Source organism: Phalacrocorax carbo, chromosome 5 (genome assembly GCF_963921805.1).
Source record: "Phalacrocorax carbo chromosome 5, bPhaCar2.1, whole genome shotgun sequence".
NCBI classification, from domain to species: domain Eukaryota; kingdom Metazoa; phylum Chordata; class Aves; order Suliformes; family Phalacrocoracidae; genus Phalacrocorax; species Phalacrocorax carbo.
This window is the reverse complement of record NC_087517.1, coordinates 31,034,569-31,056,141: the sequence shown is the minus strand read 5'-3', so window position 1 is coordinate 31,056,141 and position 21,573 is coordinate 31,034,569. Positions and strand designations below refer to the sequence as shown.

The following is a 21,573-nucleotide window of genomic DNA, read 5'->3' as shown; positions in this document are numbered from 1 at the left end:
TAATCAAGGAAAAGCACTTTAGACAATAGGGTTTTTTTAGTTGCTTTATCTCATTACATGCCATAATCTTCTTCTAAGTTCTGTTTTATTGTTGAAGCATACTCACACTTGCACTCCAAGAAAACTTAGAAGAGCCATGTCAGTTTGCTTGTTTAGACGTAAAACACATTCCCAGTAAATATCTTCCTCACGCTCGTTGTCCAAGGCATACAACATAAATAGAGGAGGATAGAGTCGTGGCAGTAATACAGGGAGCAGCAAGCCAAAACTTGTTACCACATAGCTATTAAAAAAAAAAAAGGGGTGTGGTTTGAAAAACAAGTCACTGGAACAAACCTTTCATTTAGTATGAGTCTATTCTGTGAGGGATAAGAATAATAAAATAAGTACAAATCCATCAAATTGTATCTGTGCTAAGAAATACTTAGGAGTAATTTTCCTTTACAGTCCACATACAGGTGGGTTTGGGGCAGGTGCAGTGGTTACAGTGCAGGTTTGTTGTGGTTTGTGTGTTTTAAACAGGCTTTCTTCCTTGTATAATGTAAAAGCTGAATACTGTACTATATTATAGTTCAAGTTTTACCTGTATCTTCATGCTAACTGTTTAGCCCCACTCTGAGCGACTGCTGACAGCTGAACCTTACCATCAAAGCACAAGCTGGAAGACAGGCTAAAACCCATTAAGTTACCTGACCTAGCTCCACACACTCACTCCAGGCTTCAAGAGTCAGCAGTTGCTATGCACCAAGCTGTAATCCTAACAGGCAAAGCTGAACTCAAAGCACCTACTAATACCATCTGCACTGGTCACTAGAGCCTTTTGCTACTGGTGTATCTTCCTTGTTGTGACCACACCTGCGGCTGCTGTGGACAGGAGAATGATGGACTCAAAGGTGAGCTCCATGTGACTGGCTATTTGTGATGCAGGATATGTGAACTGGACCTGCATTACCCACAGCACTCATATTCCAAAGTTTTCTGAAGCCCAGGCCCAGGCCTGAACTTGCTTACCCACAACAGACAAAAGCAAGTTTGGCCTTAAGTAAAGAATCATTGCATGGGACAGGGATGAAATGCCTATTGCAACCATCGCATGAAAGTCTGCTTATCAGAATCTGTCATCAGAACCAAAGGAAAAAAATAAATCTGCTCAAGTCCATCATTTAAACATGTGCTTATCTTTCTTCCCCCACCCAAGAAAAAACTGAACAGAAATAAGTTGGGTTTGTTTTTTTTTTTTCCCCCCTTTATGTACCCTGGCTCAGGAGATTCTGATCTGGAGTCAGATTTCCCACTGCAAAATGATCGCCTTCCCTTTGTCTCTGTTGCCAGAAATGGAATTGTGCTGCCCTCTTCCGGAAGATCAGGAAACAAGAACCTAAATGGCAACACACATCATAACGTATGATTTCATTTCATGAAGCTTCTACAAATCACAGCATTAGAAGGCAAGATTGGAGGAGAAAGAAAAGCCAGCTGAAGTAATACATGGTGGACTAAGACAGCACAGCTAAACGACATATAGTACTATCTACTGGGAAAAAGACTTTGAAGGCCAACCCCTCCAATGCCAAAGATACCTTTCCTACCTTGACATCATTCCCTCCAGACAAGGCTTCTAACGGTTAATGATTTGGAGTATTTCTCCTTTCAGATTGGCAGGACCCAATTAAAACTGTAATTGCTCTCAAGAATCTAAGGAAACACTTCATAAGAACATAAGAACATAAGAACATTCCAACATCCATGTTGGAAAAAAACTTCAGTGGAATACACTGCAAGTCTCCATCCTCACTATTATTCTATACCCTTTGAACACTGTCTTTTCACAGTATGAATGTCCAGAAATGCTAAATTGGAAATCCACACTCAAGATGAGCTTCCTACAGCCATATTTTAAAGTACAATGTAGGATGTAATATGCTGTGGTGCAGATTTTAATTTTTCTATTTTGACAGAATATCTGAGACTCCTTAAAAAGGTTAGGGAAACATAAGCAACCTCCAAAACAGAGTAAAGATACTGGCACACTTGGACCTCATAAACACTGGACAGTTTTGGTATATGAGACATCTTTAATTCAGCAGTAGTTTGACTTGAAAATTAGAGTCTCATTACCTAACCAATTGGAAGAGGCGTTTGAGGTAGGACTTTATCTCTCTCACAGCCTCCTGCAATAATCGTCGGTTAGCTCCTACTCCAACATAGGTCATTCTGTAGACAGCTACTAGTGTTTCCACCAGCTTGCCCAAGGGATGGAGAGGAGTATCACAAGCCTGAGGTGAAAGATATTAATTGGCCAGTCAGACAGGTCAATGCCAGGTGAAAAAAGAAAAAAAAAAGGAATTAAAGAGATGGGTCAGAGATCCAACAACAGGGTTTGAAAAAAATGTATCCCGAATACATCAAAAAGTGAGCTATATTTAACAAATTGCCCTTTGGATTATAACATTCATGTATTAGCTGAACACAGCTCATAGAAGAGTCAAGACAGTACAAGAACTTGTGTTACTACTTGGACAAGTCATCTGTCCAGTACTATTAAAATTAACATTCAATAATTAGCAAGTACTTCAAGATGCTTTGCTGGAATCCAGTGTATAAGAATTAAAACAGTAACTGAGCAGGAACTAACTTTAAGGCAGTATCCATTAGGTTTATAATGATTTTAGTCTTTGTTGTGGATTTTAATTCAATAAATCAGGAAGGTATGAACAAACATGCATGAATACAACATGGATTACAAGAGTGCAAATATGAAAGGAATTAAGAAAAGCTATTACAAAGTGAGCTTGACATCATGCCTTACCAACAAGCTATGTGAGCATTTGAGAGTCACAATACCTTTATCAAATATTTTTTTATATTTTCATATTTTTCCAGGGTGAAGGCACCAATGTGTTGTGGAATGAACTCCAAACTTTCCAGTGTCTGAGTATGTGAGCGGCTCAACAATTCCGGGCTGCAGTTATAAAAAGTACAAAGACGTTGTACAGATTAGACATACAGCAGGGAAAACCCCCTGAAGCTAACAACTGAACTAATTCTAAACATCAGCATGTCCCCAAAAGGGTTTATACTCCAGAGTATTAAGAGTTCTGATTTTGTTTAGGATTTGCTGTTGCTGTTTTAACTAAAATTTTACAGTTAAGAGTTTCTAGTCTAGAGTGGAGTGTGATTCCAGGTTCTTTCTCAACACTTTCTTCATCTTGCCACCTATATTCTCTAGGAACCAACCTGTCCTTGTGCTGCCGTCGGTTGGTGGTCAGGGCCACTGCAATGTTGTCCCAAGCCTTCCACCTGTCCCCCTGTCCCGGGCTCTCACAACCAAGCTGGTTCCAGCATTCTTCAAATACTGCCTTCCATTTCTCATCAGGAGGCACTGCCAGGATGCCAAGTTTCCGCCTAATAACAGGACCAGTTAGTCTGTTAAAAATCAAACAGCCGTGAAACAACATGTTCAGCTATGAAAACTACCTATAGCTAATGTCAATCTAATATCTCATACTATTTTACCAAAAGCTGATATACTTAACAGTCTCTACTGTAAACCAAGTCTATCACTAAGAATAAACCTAGGACCTGCTATTTAAATTAATGTATTGACTTTCAACAGCCTTTAAAAAGAACTTTGTAAAAGCTATATTTGTCCTTAAATTTTTTTCCCCTTGCTAACTAACATAACATTAATCCATGTTACATATTATAATGTTACAAGATGAAAATTTTCCTAATACCTACATGTGGTAACAACTATGAACCTTATTATATTAGACAAGTCAGTCTTACTCTTTCTTATAGTCCTCCAGGAAATGGTTAGTTTAAACACAAAAAGGACTGGGTTGATTTTGAAGAAAACATGATGTCCTCCACTTAACTGGGCTTATCTTCACCGCTGATATTCATTCAGAAGGCTCAGGACACATTCATGTAGCAAAGACATAGTACAAAAATGTCCGAAATATTTCACTATCCTGGAATGTACAAATAGCACAGCCTCACAGATAAATACAGTGAATGGATATATGGCTTCTGCCCCTGAAATAGTATCTACGTATGACGTTGCATGACATGTTACGGATGTGCTGGTAGAGAGTAAAACCAGCTCAGGCATCTTTTCACTGAATGCTGAGGGATCCTCTATAGCCAAAGGGAAACCAAGAACCATTGTTCTCCCTATATATATGTACATAGCTATCTCAGACATATAATGAAATTTAGGGCTTTGAAAAGCTTTCATAAAGCAAATAAATGTTGTCAGGGTTAACAGTTCTATCTTGTTTTAATCCAAGTGTCAGAAATTGTCAGACCTTTCATTATTATTTTCCCACCACGTCAGAGATGAGAACTAGCAACACTGATATTTCCCCATGCTTCCAGTTTCACAAAGCAGAAGAAGTAGGCTCTAAGCCTTTTCACAAATTACACTAGAAGATTTTCAACTTCAAAAGAACCTGAAAAGGGTGGCTGAAACCCTTACTTCACAAGCAATCTTCACAAATATGTACATACATTTATTCATAGACTCCCTACTGGGGTAAAAAGCAGACAGCTGCTAAGGTTGCAAGTGTTCAGTTCAGCAGGGAAGCCTGCTTAACTTTGCATCCTGTTGTAGGTGTCAGCACTGTCAAAAGAAATTACCAGTGAATGCTTCAGGAAGCATACTGAGAAGTAATCTAGGTAAAAACATTAGAGTTGTGTTTCCCATATTCATCTGAAATTTGAGAGTATGCTTCAAAGATATTGAATCCTGTACAACAATTACTATTGTAAGCCAGTATACAGTGCTACCAAACACTGAGATTTCATCAACTACTCTTCAAATTTTAAGTACGTTTCTTCTACTCAAAGATACCTCAGTTATGACTTAACACATGAGTTTCTTTCCCCTTGAGATCGTTAAGCAAACTGACCTAATGCATCTGCTATAAATAGGGCTACATGGATACTTTTCAAAATTATCTTCGCAAAGGTGTTAAAATGCTCTCTTCTGCAATTCAGCAGATTCACAGAATCAGAGAATCTCAGGTTAGGAGGGACCTCAGGGATCATCTAGTCCAACCTAGATTGTTCTACTATTTTCTTATGCATTGCTTCGAAGAGGTGTGGTAACTAGCTATTTCTGTCCAAACGTACCCCCACTGACATTATTAAATGAGACGTTAAATGAATTAATTTACCACAGAATAATTGGCATGAAGCAGAGAGGTCTGATTGACTTAATCACTCAAGTATAACTTAGGCTTTCTCAGTACCTCAAAAGTAATCAGCAGCTGTGACCTCCAATCTAACAGTCAGTTCAGATACAAATAAAAAAAATGAGACTGCTACAGGACAGTAGTAGCGTGTCAGCTCTCCTGTAATTTCATGCTGTTACTTGTGTATTCAAGTAGCAATTATAGCAAGAAGAGCTATAAAGATTTTTATTTTGTTTTCTAAGCAGGAGGGAAAAGGAATGCAAAAGGAAAAATATTTTCAAAATCTCACTGTTTCCTTGGAAAAATATATTTTTTAACTGGCCTTTGAAAAGACAATAGTTATGTTCCGAAGTGTCACTGAACCATGTGAGAAATTATTTCTTATTTAACACTCACAATGCTTTAGGCTTGTCCTTCTCATTCTCATACAAGCTAGGTTTGAAGTAGGTTCCTGTAATTTTTATCCCAGATCCCCATTCTCCACTGAAGAGACCTTCAATATAATCTCCATTTGGCAAGGTCAGCGTTCCCTTGAGAGAAGATAATTTTAATAAAGTAACTGAAATCCATTGGGAACTAAATTACAAGGAAAGACTTTGTTGTTGTTGTTGTTGGTAGCAGTTTACAAGTGACAACTGTGATACCAACCTTTCCACTCAGAGTCCAGTTATCTGAAAATTCCCCTTCATAGACTGTATCATCCTCAGAAAGCAGGATTCCAGTCCCCTATAAAGAAAATCATAGAGAACACAAAGCAGTAATTATAACAGAAGGCCAGACCGCAGATCTAAAGATACACTGAAAAGCCCGTTACTAATTCTTAGCAAATAATTTTTTTCTTTTAAAAGCAGTTTCTGAAGTAGTCCTAGCTGAGGCAGAGCAGGGATTATAAAGACAGTTTAAAAAGCCAGGACATTAGATGGCTAGAAAAATAGAAGGTTTATACAGCCTAAGATACACTCATCTCCCCCAGAAAGGTACCACACAGAGGAAAAGTCACTATAGCACAGAGTCCAGTGTTGAACTCACCATCATTTTGTTGGTGCTGAAGGCTCCTTCATAATACAGTCCAAATTGAGTGACCACAACACCATTGCCTTGGCAAAGATCATCTTGCCACATTCCCATATACTTTTCTCCTCTGAAGAAAAATGAAGTGGAAAGAGTACAGTCAAAGTAGTACATTTATATCCTTTCTTTGGCTTTTACTGTGATATTCGACCATTACGGAAACCATTAGAAAAGAGTCATACAGCACTTGCTTCGGGTGTGGCAATCTAGTTTCACTAGCTTCATGGAAATAAAAACTCTTTTTGATAAAAACAAACTATAATGAACTTCCTTTCACAATTCACATTATAAATTGGCCCCATCCAAGCAAACTGTTCCTGATTATCTGAAACTATGCTGAAGCCCAGTTAAACCCAATTCTTACCCAAAGGAACCTGAGCAGTAGCTACAGCACATAAGAAACAGGGAAACTTGTTAGCTCATCTGGATCAGCTTTATGTGAGATTTAAGCTGCACATGGAAGGGGATCTTCCGTTTAATCAGCCACCTACCTGATGTATTTAAGTTATTTAGAAAAGATGCAAGCAGCTTATTTTGGGCATCTTTTTTTGCCAAAGCTTTTGATTTCTTTACCTAAACTCACATGACTAATTGGGAGGATAACAAATGAAACAAACCAAGCTGTTCTACTTGGGGGATAGGAGGGACACCTACAAAGTCAACACATGACATTTTGGAGCGCAAAAAGCAAAAACTGCAAGGAGCAGATCACGTTGTAGAAAGCTTCTAGATAATAGCCTAACAAAGGTCATGCCATAAAAAAAATTATTAGACAATTAAAGATTGCTCACAAGTAAACATCAGCTGCTTTCAGACTATTTAAAATACTTTTTTGTAAATCAGGCTAGAGCATTTGAAACTAAGCACAAGTCCCAAATATTTTGAAACAATCCATTTTTCCAGTTGTTCTGAAAAAGAACATGTTTTCACCATAAGTAATAAAAAAATTAACTTGTCATAGACTTTATTTGCTTTTAGAGGGAAACTAATGATTGATTTAATACAACTCTGGTTATTACAGAGCATTTTCCTTCTAGTAGCCAGGAAAAATTATAGCCATAGTAAAGAGAGCAAGCCCAGCCATTAATCTAAATTCAGGGGTATCTTCCAGCTGACTGGACCCACAACCTAGCAGGACACTGGTCTGATTCATTGTGCTGGCTACAGGGGCCTCTGTTAGGCGAAGGCTTCTTGAAGAGACAGAGGAAGCGCACTCAGCTCCCAGGATGGAAACATAACAGAGCAGAAGTTGCACTTGCTTAAATAACTGGTTTACAATAATGACAGCGAGTCATAAAGAGTGTCTGCAGCTATTCCTTATTTGTCTGGGCTGAAGAATAAGTGAAGGAAATGAATCCTCAGGCCACAAACTTATGTGCATATCCTTCCTTGAGACCAGAAAGAAAATTCCCATGAGGGCAGCTCACTCATATTTGAGTAACTCTGGAATAGAAAGCAAATGCCACACTCCTCCCCCACTATGAACTGCCACTGCATCTATAAATTCTGGAGATGAGAGGATCTGTGAGGAAAGCTGCCATCTCTTTGGTTTGTCCTAGGTAAATAAATGACTAAATAAAGTATGTGGAGACATCTTGACACTACATTATAAGAACCACCACCACTGGAGCAAGACTATATGCAAAACTGGTATCAGGAAATACCTAGAGATGCTACAATAGCTCTGTTTCAAAAAAATATCCACATACACACATCCACACACCCCCTTCACCTCCAGACTTTTTACTATTCTGCTTTTTAAGTGGGCTTTCAGTTCAGTTAAACCAAAACCAGTTTTCTTGGGCTCTCACCAAAAGCCTGCTTTTCATGAAAAAACAGCATTAAATTGGTGACTGAAAAAACTGACTATATTGATCTATGCTTAGCTCAGACAGGATTCATTTAGTACCCACCTTTAGTGGAATTCTGTTTCTGAGACCATCATTTCACTAATATGCCCTGAGACAAAGCATCTTCCCTCTGCTGCACTGACAGAATAAGTCAATGGAAAACCTGCACGCAAGCTGAAATTTACCTAGTCCTGTATATCTGATCACCCAGTCTTATAGGCCTGAGATGAAAGAACACTCTTCACACGACATTCATAACGCTTTCAGCACTCGCACAAGATACCTCACTAAGATACATATTCAGTGCTAGTTTTCAGGCAGGAGTATGATAGGAAAGCAAGGCAGGAAAAACCAAAGCAAACCAAAAAACCCCCACGTTTACTCCAGAAGCAGCACCAAAAAAGCAGCCCTCTAGACCCAATTCTTTACATCAACCCAGAAAGCCTAGTAAAAAGAAGAAAAAGAAAAAAAAAAGAGATATGCACTACTACTGCTACTAACAGATCAAATCCTTACCTACTCTTTTTTGCAATTGTACGACCTATCAGTGTTTGAGGATTTGTGGAACTGAAGCATTACCTTGTGATATCATCAAAAACTCCATAGCCACTCTTCTTATCTGTTGTCCACTGCCCAATGAACATACTGGGAGAAGAAGAGGTCAGCTTCCCACTGCGTAGCAGACCATGCCCATGACGCATGTTATCCTGAAAGCACCCTTCATACACCTCACCAGTAGCATAGCTAGAGTGAAAAAGAGAATAAGAAAGATTCCTATAACATACTTCTGTTGTGGGCTTTTTTTTTTGTTAGTTTTGGGTTTTTTGGTTGATCTGCCTCTGAGCAGATCAACCCTGTTTCCTTCCAGGAATTACATCGGCAGCATCATTAGAATAGATATTAATTACAGAACACTGTACAAGCATGCATTGCGAGCAATCTACCAAAAGCAATGCAGAAAATAAGCAACAGTAACTATAATCACAAGTCTGAAATGTAACAGGAAAGCTACACACAGAGGCTTGGTAAGCAGTGTGCCAGAGCATCAGCCCTGCTCTCTTCTTCAATGACAGCAACACATGCACTACATGTTACCTGTAGACTCCATGCCCACACATTTTGCCTTCTTTCCAGTACCCCACGTAATGGTCATCCTTATTCAGTGCTTTGTTTGGCACTCTGTATTCACCATACCTGCCAATGCATGGAAATGGAACACAAGCAGGTATAATGCTAACACACTTCATTAAAACCAGGAGCAGATACACATCACAGACCCACTCTAAAACCAAAACACTCTATGTAATTTTTAGTGCATCTCTTCAACTATAGCAGTTACAGATTTATTTTTTTTTTTTAAAGAGAAGGCAGGAATTCCAGCACCACTAGGTCAATTTAGTCTGTACTGCTTTCTTCTGTCTGATCATGGCATGTTGTAAATATTCCCTTCTCTACCACACTGCAGCATTTTTCTCAGCTTTCTAAAGGCCACAAGTCTTCTCACATCCTAAGACTGCTTCTACCTTTGTTGTATTCTTCAGGTCTTAATAATTCAAGCACATTTTTATTCCAGGGAAAGATGAGAGCATGTATTGCTACAGAGAATGTTTTTTAAAAAAGATGCTAGCTTCCAATTATGCACAGTGGCACAGAACTGTTCCCCATTTCAGTATGCCTGAAAAGAATCAGACACACAACTTTCACTTATTGATTTTAATCTTTTTAGGATATTAAAATCCAGTTAGGAAGGTTTGCCTGAGAGTATGTCTACCCCAACAAGACATTACTATTAAGTGTTGAGACTATAGCATGGAAGCTGAAAAACAATATAGGCATTTGATAATCCTAGCAATTACAGCTAAACACCAGTCATTTGTTTCTGGTGGGGATTTGTTGGTAATAATTCCATCTCCAACAACCCTAAAATCAGCAGCATTAGTTGCACTTACTGTTAGCTACAAATGACCAAAGCCCTAATCTGGTGTTACAGTTTGACATTATACCAATAGCTAAGGTGCATTTTAAAAAGCTGTTGTCTGCAGCCAGACCACATTTCAATTTCCCCTCCAACTCAAGACTTTGAAAATACATCTGGAAGCCAATAGGAATCCTCATATGTTCTCATCCTGCGCAGCGCAGGCACATCTGCTCACAAGATTCATATAAAAATGCCTTTGGAAAAAAGTGAACCTCTTAGCCTCAATAGTGCCCTAAGCAGGTTCTTAGGAATGAAATCCATAAGTTAACTCAAAGCTGTGTAATAAATTAAGTTACTTTCAAGTGGTCTTATTGTTTCACCAGATAACTTGATAATGCCTAGGACTTCCGTTCATCCTATTTTCAAACTCCTCTGTACTAGTTATCTTCATCACCAGGATCACATACTCTCATTAGCTTTTTTTTAATCACCCAAACCCTGAAGTCTCGATTCAAGATTTTGTCGTCTCCTTCCTGAATTATTTAACCCTTGCTCTAACAGAAATACAGCAAGGAAAACATTAAGAGAAGATGCCTCACTGCATTGTATGAAAAGGCATCGCATTTTCTAGAATGATAAAAAAACAATACCAGAGCTTTTGAAAGAATATTGCAACACAAGAAGTTAATAGTTACTATACAGCAGAAAGCTGACTTTTCAATCGCCTTCCACTGCTTAGGAGTTAACACCCATCCACCCTTTCTTCTCTGCTGTTTTACCATTTCTTTCCTCCGTCCTATAGCTGATTACTCTAATTAGTTTCAGTTTTAATGGAAGACCATGTTTTTAATCACACAGTTGCAGAGTCTGTTGCAAAAACAGCTAGCTTACCCCAGGATAAATGAGAAGTTATCTATATATCAACAGATAAATACTTTGTATCTATAAGTTGTCTATCTAACATACATAACCCTGAGTTGGTAAGATTCACTGCAAAACCTTTAATTAAAAGGTTTTTGTTATTATCTCCTACAACAAAAGGTATGTCTTGCCCTCTGGCTCCACAAGTAGTGAGAAGATCTTACCCATCCTCCAGCCCAGTCCGGAAAGTCCCAGAGTACATTCGTCCATCTGCCCACTTTAGGATCCCTCTGGAAACAATACAAAGCCAGGCACATGTATAAGGTAATCAGTCCCGTTCGCACTTCCCAAACAACTTCCATGAGTGATCCTCCTTATTGATACAGCAACCACCACATTGTGTTTTAAACCGTTATATTCAAATGCTTTTACCTGCCATGGGGTTTTCCCGAAAGCCATCTCCCATCATAAACAGCATCCTTAAATCGAGGGTCCTTATAGAAGGTGTATTTGGCACTGCGAGAAATAGGAGGCTCTTGCCTTGGCACATTCCCACCGGCTCCATATAGAATTAAGTCAGAAGTCCCTTTAAGGGCCTGATCCACCGCTTGGCTTATTGCCCTCAGCCACTTCGTCTGCAACAGAAAGTGTTTCATCACAGAATTTAGCAAACAGCTGTCTTTGCATTGAATCTCACCTTTACAGCAACTACAATAGTCTCCTTTGCACTCCTCAGTACGGTGTTGTAAATTGGAGCACTGCTACAGTCAAGCACAGCGTACAATCAACCTGCACACCAAGTTGTAGGAAAACTTCATTCTTGGTGAATACTTAAGGCAATACTTCTCCCCATTTAGTTTCACAGCAGAAGATAAAAAACTCATTCAGTATCACTGAGGCCATCCAAAACTTGCAGATATGCTTACCTTTTCTTGTGGTGTTGAAGAAACAAGTACAAACTGTTCTTCTGGTGTTGTAATCTTCAATCCATTCCTACATGGGGGGGAAGGTATTTTTATCAAGTGAAATTTTATCCTGAAAGAAACATGGTTTCTTAGAGCATGAATATTGTATCTTCCCTCCCCCACCCCAGCTTGTATTCACTTTAATATTAAGTAGCAGTGAAAAGAAACAGCAGGAAAGACTACTCACTTTCCTCTTGACCACCTTATTCTTTCTGATGTGTATACAATTTTTTTTTTAAAGACGCAGAAAATACAATAAGTTTTCTCAGAACAAGAAAGAAGGGTAGACATGATTGCATCCAGACTATTCCGCTCCTACTTTACACTAATTGGTTACAAAATGCTCATCCTCTCTCCCAAGATACGTGACTATTTCAGCATCCCAAGCAAGAATACTCACACATTACCAGCTTCTTCTGAAAGGGCTTCTACCCACAGTGTGGACAAGGGAAAAATATGGTGCGTTGAGAACTGCAGGCAAGGAGAAGGAGAAGGGAAACTTCACCAGGTACTGATCCATTACCCCTGCCCCATACTTTTTCTAAACAGTTTTTTCCCTTTCTTTGAGGACTAGGAAAAACTGAGCATTACAGGTCCCTAATTTGCACCATGCTCCAAGAAACAGCCAACAGAAACCATGCCAGCCACAGGGCAAAAGCAATCAAACATTAAAAAAACCCAGGCACCTAATTTCAAATTTATTTGTGAACATGAAAAAAATACCACTTTTAAGTGTTCAAGCAACACTGCAGTGAACAAGCAAAAACTTGGCTTCACTATATGAAAAATATGCCATGTTGTTTGAAGCAGAGAAAACGGTTTGTTCCTGGATACAAGCTGGCTTACCTGAGCATGTACCAGAGCATCATTAAACAGGATGAACCAGTTGACAGAGAATCTTCCAGCATGCTGTAGGGACAACCCCCGATTGCTGCTTTCGCAGATTAAACGACGCTCTGGCTTCCGCAAGGAATCCTACAGGTAGGGTTAAAAACAAAATTACAGAAGCTTACTTCACACTGATTGTGACTTAAGGCCACACTGTAGTAAAGGCCCACCCCTTCTAAAGTTAAAAGTACTACAGCAACACAAATTAGAAAAATGAGAAGTGCAACTGGAACAGTAGCATCAGTAATAGACACAGGGTACAGCGCTAACAGCAAGGGATTCAAGCTGCTACTGGACTGACGATTGCCGTTATACCGTCATTTTCCCAGGAAAGGTCTTCCAGAAGCCGAGTGTATATTCTGCTTCTTTCCTTTTTCTGCCAAGATGGACAGCTAGGCTCTCATAACAAGAACTAGAATCCTGTAGCTTCTGGTATTCTGGAGATGCCTACAGGGCACAAGGTAAGACAGACCTGAGAGTGTTTCTGAACACCTGTGCCAACAACACTAACCAAGCTGCAATGCAACGGCTCATTTTATTACACCAGCACAAATGCACGACAGTTGGTCTGCTTAATAACAAAGTAACAGTGGAGGCTAAATTATTTTCTTGGTCACATGTTCTGTCGGTGTGCTGGGAGTTTTTAAAAATCCCAAGAGTTCCATAAATGTAGAGGGGAATGATTAATATACAAGTACATGATCTACCTTCTTGCAGCTTAACATGCTGTAGCAGAAGTAGTGCTAATAAGTGCAGGAGTAATACTTTAAATGACTACACTGGGATAACTGTACAAGTAGTTATTGTTCCTGTTCAGTCATCTTTTATTTCAAAAGAATGCAATTATACACATCTAAATGGGTAGTAAAAGTCTACCTAATACAAATGTAGTATTTTTAGCAGAGCATTACAGCCAAGGATAGCTGCATTAATGATGCCAGATGGAACTGAAAAGCAACAGGCAAACATCAAAATAATATGTTTGCAATTAAGTGCTCATGCACACAAACAAGTTCTGGCAGGGTAACAAATTTCTACTTGTCACGTGATCTGTGCAGGTGTGGTGTAAGATTGCGCAAATAAATGTGCATGATCTTCCCTGCAGCACGTAGAAGTCTCAAGTAGCTTCTCTGAGGACTAAGCTATTTCTAGTTATCTGGCATTTGCTTCACACAGTTACTTCCAAGCTGTAAGTTTCATGCATGTATTTATTCAGAGATAGATAACAAAGCCAGCTTACCACTTCAAAACATGTGGCAAGCTTTAGCAAAGTTCTAGCATAATTATGAAGTCGTCCAAATGGCATGAAAAACAGAGCATTCAGAACTTCCACTAGCTGGAGGTTTTCCTCATTCTTCTCAGACAGTTTCTGTAACAACTCCTGGTTTTTACTCAGGAAGTCTCTAAATGATGGGAGCATTGGGAGCAAGGGGAGGAGAGAAGACAGACAGAAAGACATCAGTGATGCTTCATATAAATGAGCTCAGAACTCTCCTTTCTGGATAATCATAAACCAATAAAAATTAAAGAGGCAAATGCATGCTACTTATTGATCTATTCCCAATTTAGTTTAAGGAAGTACAATAATACAGACCTGTAGCTCTAAACAACTGCAACACAGGACTTTTTTTTTTACTCCTACTCTCACATGCTCAGTCATTAAACTGGTTGAAGAAAGTTGACTAAGTTGCCCCACCTGGAGAGTAACTAATATGTTCCTAATAGTTTCCCATCTAACACTTGATTAGTAAAAGAACTAACAGGTGGAATGACTTCCCCATTACTGTTAGAGTAGTAAGATTCTAACACTGTTGATTCATACAAGAAGGCCTAAGAGAGTCTTAACTTTGCTCCAGTACACTTCCCTGAAAATATCCAAATACTCTCTTCCCCACCCCTGCTGTTCAAGGCAACTGACCAGCTTTTCCCCTAGCTAGAAAAGTTACATCCTACCTCAAAGAAAGGCAGGAAATCTGTTCAATCCTCAGTCTGATTTCCAAGAGGGAGAACTAATCTAGTTCAGAGAAGAAGAGCGAAATGATTCTGAAGACAATGCATTAGCACACAAAACCAGGACTTCTTCATTAAAAGGAAAACAAACCTACTTATCCCTCTCCTTTACCGTATCTGTGTGCACACGTGCTGGCACATATCACACACCTGCATTAACACACATACAGCTGGGAAGCATTTAAACCACAAGATGCAAGAATCAGGTGAGGCTGAGAAAGCAGACCCCAGGGACAGCAAAACCAATCAGAATTGCACAGCATGGTCCCTAAGAATTCTACATGATTGGCAAGATGCCATTTCACACAGCAAAATAATTACCTTGTCTAGGTCTGCTAATGATATTTAAGAACTCTCTTGTTCAACAAGCCTTAGGAATAAAGTCTTCTTTAGAAAGAAGACAATATTTCTTAATTTGAAATTTAACCATCTGGATGGCTTGCATTTTTTAAGTGCTTTGAGGTCCTCACAGGGAGGTGTCTATAAAAAAGTGTCAAACAACAACAGATCTGTAACACCAAGTATAGCTCATCTACTCTTTCAGAGGAAATGCTCAAAAACCTGCCAACAATGGAGACTTCTATCGAAGCTAGTGCTTTTTTAAAGTTGGGACTACTTCTAATGCACCCGTATTGCAGAATATCCATGAAAGACAGGCTGACATCATTAACCATTGACTTAAGAGAGTATCCCTTGGGGAGGGGGCAATTCATCATTATCAAAGATATTCTTGACTTCCCTTTGTAAGTAGCAGGACAAAACTTCTAAGACATCTCCTCCCTGAAGTTTCAGAACCTGAAAAAGTATTATTCACCTAATGAGACCCTGGCTGCAGTATAAGAAGCTGTGACACCTGACAGTAACAATTGATGTGAAGAATTCAGTACTAGTAATTTCAGCACCCAGAACTTTTCAGTACTAATTATAAATACGCTTATACTTGAACTCAGGTTTCCTCTAAGTCACCCTAAAAATCTTGACCAATGCAGAGAGATTCTCAGTGTCTCTCTGCAGTGGGATTTTGTATTTAGTCTTTGGACTGGTCTGCAGGTGTAGAAGATTCTTTGCATTAGGTACCATGGTGTTTCAAAGAACTTCCAATACCATCATTTACACTGAGTTCAAAGTGTTCCATAAACAGCTACGACAGAATTACTCCCAGATTACAGAATTTAGGAAGGAAGGAAAGCTGGCAATTCCTCAGACAAGTTAATAAAAATACCCTCATTGCAACAACTTCTTCACAGCACTAGAGTGAAAGATGCACAGTGTCATCACTTTATTTCCTAGACAAAAACACTATTGAACTGAGAAAACAAGCTTTACTTTATGATCTATAAACTTCAAATGGACTGTCTCAGGCCTTAAGGTACAATTCCTGCCTCACATTTAAGAGCATCTATGTATGAAATAGAATAGAGCAACCTTGAGAGGCAGAGAAGATACACATGCAGAAATATTATTTTTGCATCATTTTAAAGCGATTCCACAAACTTAAAAGAATTGAAACAAAAGTGAATTCACATTATCTGCTCTTACTAATTCTTAAAGTTTGCTGTTCTGTATTTTAACAGCAACATTTCAAAGAACACTAATAAACACTGAATAGATTATTAAAATCTATCCTCAAGACTAAGCTTTCAAAAAATCATTGTCTGAAATCTATTTATGCTTCTTTCAAAGAATCTGCAGTAATTTATGCTTTTTTCCTTCTTTCTCCACCTTCAAGATAAAGTAACTGAACTAGTTCAGCAGCATTTTAACCTGAATTTTTATCACAGTTGAGAGGAAGTAGCTTTTTCTTCATCTGATGGAAAAGGAATTAGTGTACTCAAGCAAGCTGAGACCAAGTCTCTGCATGCTCATTACTACACACATATACAGACAATTCTTTGAAGTACAGTTCTTTGCTAGTTGATCAAAAATTCCGGAAAATGGTATAGGTTTGCTTACATTGCTGGCTTTGCAAGCAGCGTAAATCCTCCCATTACGAGGAAGTTTGTTACTGAAGTACAATACCTAAAACAGGGAAGAAAAAGAGCTTCAGTTACAAAATAAGAACACCCCTGGAAACAGCATCGCTATTCCACTTTGCTGCTGCTATTGGCACAATGCAGAGGGCTTCCTTTGCAAATGAAACTTGATTTTGTTTCCCCCAAATTTGGGCATATAAGAATAGGCCATCTGTTTCAACAGTTTAATATGGCTATACCAAAAGGAAAAAAGGAAACTATTTAAAAAAACCAAAAAGCCACCTTTCTCTGAGGGAAGAGGTCTCAGCCCAGTTAACAGATAACACTTATGTTGCCTGATGGATCCTTGGAAGATGCTCAAGGCACGATGCTGAGGAGCATGCATAGGTTCTGATGCCATACACAGAAAAATGTGTAAAGCGTTAGAAGGCAAAGGGGGAAAGCAGAAGACAGGCAGTAACAACGAGAAGAGAAATTAGGTATTTCAGTCTTTGACAGCGAGTAAGAAGAAATTAGGAAACCCGTCTAAATCTGAGTAATGAGAACCAATCCTGGAAATCCAGATTACAAGAGGAACTGGAGTCAAAGGCTAAATAGGAAAGGGTGAAAATACATATTTACAGCTATGAACAACCCATTTGATAAATTTAGAAGAAAGCTGCTTTTAGGGTGATATGGTGTAAGTTTATCACTGACCCAGTACAAGTGGTAACTGTTGTGCTTGTATTAAAAAAATGCAAATAGCTGCACATTCAAAATGCTACAGCATAACAACTAAAGTTGGTGATCTTGAAATTTTGTTCCCTTAGAGATTTTCAGATGTCTGGTAACCAAGACTACATTCTGAGAGGATGTTTTTAGACTCTCCCCTCTGTCAAGCCAGTATTTTTCACAAAAGCCCGTAGGTATTCAGTGTGATGAAACTTCTGCTATGTTTGGATTAAATTATCCAGCAACTACAAGAGTTACTGAGAAGACAGACAGCCAACAGCATGACTGCACAGACTTACTCTCCCAAAAAACATTAAGCTACTAAAAATAATAATCAGGATAATTCAGACTTAATTCTGAGCACTAAAGCAGCTCTACCTTTTGGGTGAAAGGTGTAATGCTAGCTATTTAGCAGATATCAGGATAAAAGACAATTTTTAGTTAATGACTATTGAAAAGGCATTTTGTAACTAAAATAAACACCCAAAGGCAGCTTTACTTAGCAGCCTAGCCACAGTAACTCTATTACATTTTATTACGAGATCCTTACTATTAAGTAACAAACACACCTCTTTTCAACAGCAAAACAGCAACCAATGAGGAGCTTGTACACAGTTTTACATTAGTGAAGCTGAAGCTGTCCAGCGTGCTCTACTGGTGAAGACTTTGAAATATATAGCTCACTACAAAATGAATTAGTTTGTGTAAAACTCTCCATAATTTTTAAATCGCAATAATACAATTTGCACAACAGTTACTTATGGAGCTTTCCTTATGATCTGCTTTCCCCCAACTCACGGCTTATTGTGGTCAGTAGATTAAACCTGCAGAGACTCAAGGTGAGAGGGAATTGGATACTTGCTCAGTGTAACTATCCAAAAAGAGGCCGGAATGCTTCAGGATGGCCAAGCTCCTGGCTTCTTTTACTCCATGAAGGAAGCTACTTAAAGAAGCTCCATGTTGACCGATGAGATAGCAGAGCTTGCTGAACCTGCTAGCCATTTCCTGCAACAACTGGATTGTGTTTGCATTGCCCAAATTATCTGTAACAGACCAGAAAGCAGTTTAGCTTACCTTACGAAAGAGCAGCGCCCGTTAATAAAGAGAATTACTGGAAGGTGCTGTTTAGATGTTTATCGGCAATTTCATCTCATGGCTACATTATCCAGAATCAGGAATTGAACAATTTTAGACAGTCAGGAAAAGTGCAAATACTAACAGCATAATGCAGATGTCAAAATGCAGCTATATTTCACCAGTTCATCTGAACAGGGGAGAAGAGCAAGACTGTAGCTTTATGTTAAAAGTATATTATTACTTTTAATTTTGCATAAAGAAATTTGTTGTGGAACATAGGGGAAATAATATCAAAGAGAATATGAAAATAAAAGTTCTTACCTAAACCTAGAAGAGGTCTAAGAACCTGAGATTTGATCTCACTCAGTTTGCAATAAAACCGTCTCTCAGTAGAAGCCAACTCATGCAAACTGGCAATATATCCCATTACATTTTTGTCTACTAAGACCAAACAGTTGTCACCACCAGTTATCACATTGCTTATATAGCCTATCTGAAAGATGAAAAGGAGAGAAGGAAAACGAGCAGCTTTCATATTTTTCTTTTACACTCCAGTTTAAAAATAGGATGATGCAGAATAAAGCATATCTTAGGAGCAATAAGTGAAAATAAGTATTAATTACCTACAGTGACAAACAATCCATTCAATACTGGCTTAAGACAAGAATGATAAAACTAGAAGAAACATTTATAGTCAATGCTGTACATTTTCCTAGTACTGACAGATCCTAAAAGACAATAAATAGGCCATCTTTTAAGGTGACTTATACAACCATTCCACGTTTAAGAGATAGTGACCTTAAATTCAGTCACTTTTCGAATTGCAATATATTTCATGCTTCTATTGAGAATGTTGAGATTAAACAGAATCATTACGTCTTACCATACAAGAGGTATTAGTGTAGGTATTAGCAGGTATTTGCTTTCCGCAGTAGTTGGAAGCGATATTCTAAGGTCAGCACAAGTACCACTGATGCACTGTGGCTCCTCACTAATTCTGGTTCACATGCAATACCATATAGTAATTCAGTGTTTGAGCTCTACTTTTATTTCCTTTGCTGTTAAACAGAGGATTCCTTAGGAACATTGAGCTAGATTTGTTCAACAAGCAACCCACAGGCCAATTCTGATATGTCAGAGCCTGCAAGTCACCCTATGAGAAAAGCGAATGGCTAGCAACAATCTTATAGAAGGAATACAAGTGTGTGTCTGTGTGCACATAAATGTATGCACATGCACGGACCTAGTGTCTCAATCCCTGTCTCCCCTCAAAACCCCCCTCCAACTGCTATTCTGCTCAATCTAGGGAAGCAACAATGGCACCCAGAAGAGCCAAGACAAAGAGCTGCTTTCTACCCTCACCATCTCCTTTTTGTTACCTTAAACTGAAGTTGGTTTGAAATCATACAAACAACTCAGAAGAGGACGTGCAGTCAGGGTATACGCTCCCCCACCTCATGCCACCTTCAAGGCAGATATGAGATTCAGCTTGATGAAGAAAATTGCATAGGGGCGTCTCCTCTCTCACATTAACATGCAAATGCACGTTTTGGCACCTTTGCTTAGTTCCCCCTTTACACCCAGGAGAAAGGGAGGGGGAGGGAAGGAGAAGGTGCAGAACTTGGGGGGGGGCTTTTGCCCACTCACAAGCAAGATGCATAGGAAGCAGAATGGAATAGAGCAGGCAGTGCCCTCAATCACTTGAGAAACAGGAAAATGAAGAGCAATAGCAGTGAAGAATAAACACATGATGACTGTAGTGAAAACGGAGGACGGTATAAGGGTGCACTTCTGCACCGTGCACACGTGGAAGGAAATGGATTAGATACACTGAAAACACCTTCTTGTCCCTCAGACAGAAGGAAAGACCAAGAAACAGGCAGGGAACATTAATTAGGCTTCCCCTCTGCCCTCTGTTAGCTGTGCTCCTGATTTGACTGCTAGGAACCAGTTACTTGACTTGAAACCCTTAAAGCTAGTTGAACAACCAGCACCGTGCTATTTCCAAAAAAACATCAGTATGATTTGCACTAACTTACAGGAAATACCACTCACCTTACTACATGATAGTAACAAAACTGGACTCTTAGTACAGCTATTTTCATACAAATTATTTTCTGTTGTTGTCTCCTGGCCACTGTAGTATAATCCAGGTTGGAAGTCTTCCTCATCTGCTAAGAAGAGGGAATAATCTAGTCCTGCTGCTGTACTCCAAACACCATCACCACACGTCTGAAATTCACAAGGAAAAGACATCAGAAATCACCACCTGAAGCTGGAAGGAGAGGAGAGTACTTAAGCCTTCTAGCCATAAATGCATGTAATACACGTACATACAAGAACAAGTATTGCTATAACTGGTAATTTTTCCAAATCCAGTGTCTCATAAGAAATACATTTCTTTTATGTACACTGAAATTTATCTTTCTTTCCAGTCCCCTCTCTAATGGATGATTTTTGCCATTAAATTATAAGTCAGTTTTATTTTTAAATGGGCTTGATTAAATTTGGGACACTATTCTCCCCTCTACATTTAACTGGGAAATCTATAAATTTGGGACAGTTAACATGTTGTACATTAATCTGCACATGCAAGGCAAGAAAGGCCTAAGCAAGAAAATTCTGCAGCTAGCTTTCCACCAAGACAAGCACCAGAAATCATAGGCAATGGTCTAATCCAAAAATCATAATTTGGCTATTCACTCAATGTGATGAAAGTTTAGAACAGGAAACTCACTGCCAAAACAGCTCTGGAAATAGAAAAATGAACAACAAATATGGTCATGGCCTAGCAAAGCTAAAAATGCCAGAAGAATGTTTAGAGTAAAAACAGTGTTCCAAGGTATTAAAAAGTTTCAGCACTGCAACATCGCTATCAAAGAAACCATATAATAAGGTAGACGTGAAATTTCCTAAGAACATACAACTAGTCACATTTCTCAGTTTTAGAGCTTCGATGTGGTCAAAAACCAGCAGAAGTCTGTGTAAAGGATTTCTTAGGCAGATTTTTCACAAGCTCATCTAAGGATAGTATTCACAGCATAAGCCAAA

The 21,573-nt window shown here is 38.9% G+C and overlaps 1 protein-coding gene across 6 annotated transcripts in view; it reads right to left on the bottom strand.

Moving 5' to 3' along the window:
* Positions 1 to 21,573, bottom strand: part of ALS2 (alsin Rho guanine nucleotide exchange factor ALS2) — a 42,133-nt gene that overhangs the window by 5,892 nt on the left and 14,668 nt on the right. For 3 of the 6 annotated variants that reach the window (XM_064451867.1, XM_064451865.1, XM_064451866.1), the window contains exons 9-29: positions 20,578 to 20,754; positions 18,844 to 19,015; positions 18,308 to 18,488; positions 16,715 to 16,780; positions 13,992 to 14,154; positions 13,067 to 13,198; positions 12,710 to 12,838; positions 12,264 to 12,334; positions 11,825 to 11,891; positions 11,331 to 11,533; positions 11,123 to 11,188; positions 9,215 to 9,313; positions 8,699 to 8,863; positions 6,228 to 6,339; positions 5,847 to 5,924; positions 5,595 to 5,728; positions 3,238 to 3,426; positions 2,845 to 2,962; positions 2,119 to 2,276; positions 1,256 to 1,378; positions 107 to 283 (exon numbers count right to left, since the gene is read on the bottom strand). In XM_064451867.1, coding sequence (XP_064307937.1) covers positions 107 to 283; positions 1,256 to 1,378; positions 2,119 to 2,276; positions 2,845 to 2,962; positions 3,238 to 3,426; positions 5,595 to 5,728; positions 5,847 to 5,924; positions 6,228 to 6,339; positions 8,699 to 8,863; positions 9,215 to 9,313; positions 11,123 to 11,188; positions 11,331 to 11,533; positions 11,825 to 11,891; positions 12,264 to 12,334; positions 12,710 to 12,838; positions 13,067 to 13,198; positions 13,992 to 14,154; positions 16,715 to 16,780; positions 18,308 to 18,488; positions 18,844 to 19,015; positions 20,578 to 20,754 — 2,780 coding nt within the window. Of the gene's footprint in view, positions 1 to 106; positions 284 to 1,255; positions 1,379 to 2,118; positions 2,277 to 2,844; positions 2,963 to 3,237; positions 3,427 to 5,594; positions 5,729 to 5,846; positions 5,925 to 6,227; positions 6,340 to 8,698; positions 8,864 to 9,214; positions 9,314 to 11,122; positions 11,189 to 11,330; positions 11,534 to 11,824; positions 11,892 to 12,263; positions 12,335 to 12,709; positions 12,839 to 13,066; positions 13,199 to 13,991; positions 14,155 to 16,714; positions 16,781 to 18,307; positions 18,489 to 18,843; positions 19,016 to 20,577; positions 20,755 to 21,573 lie in introns of those variants that run through there. The other 3 variants (XM_064451868.1, XM_064451869.1, XR_010373039.1) reach the window with 3 other exon arrangements.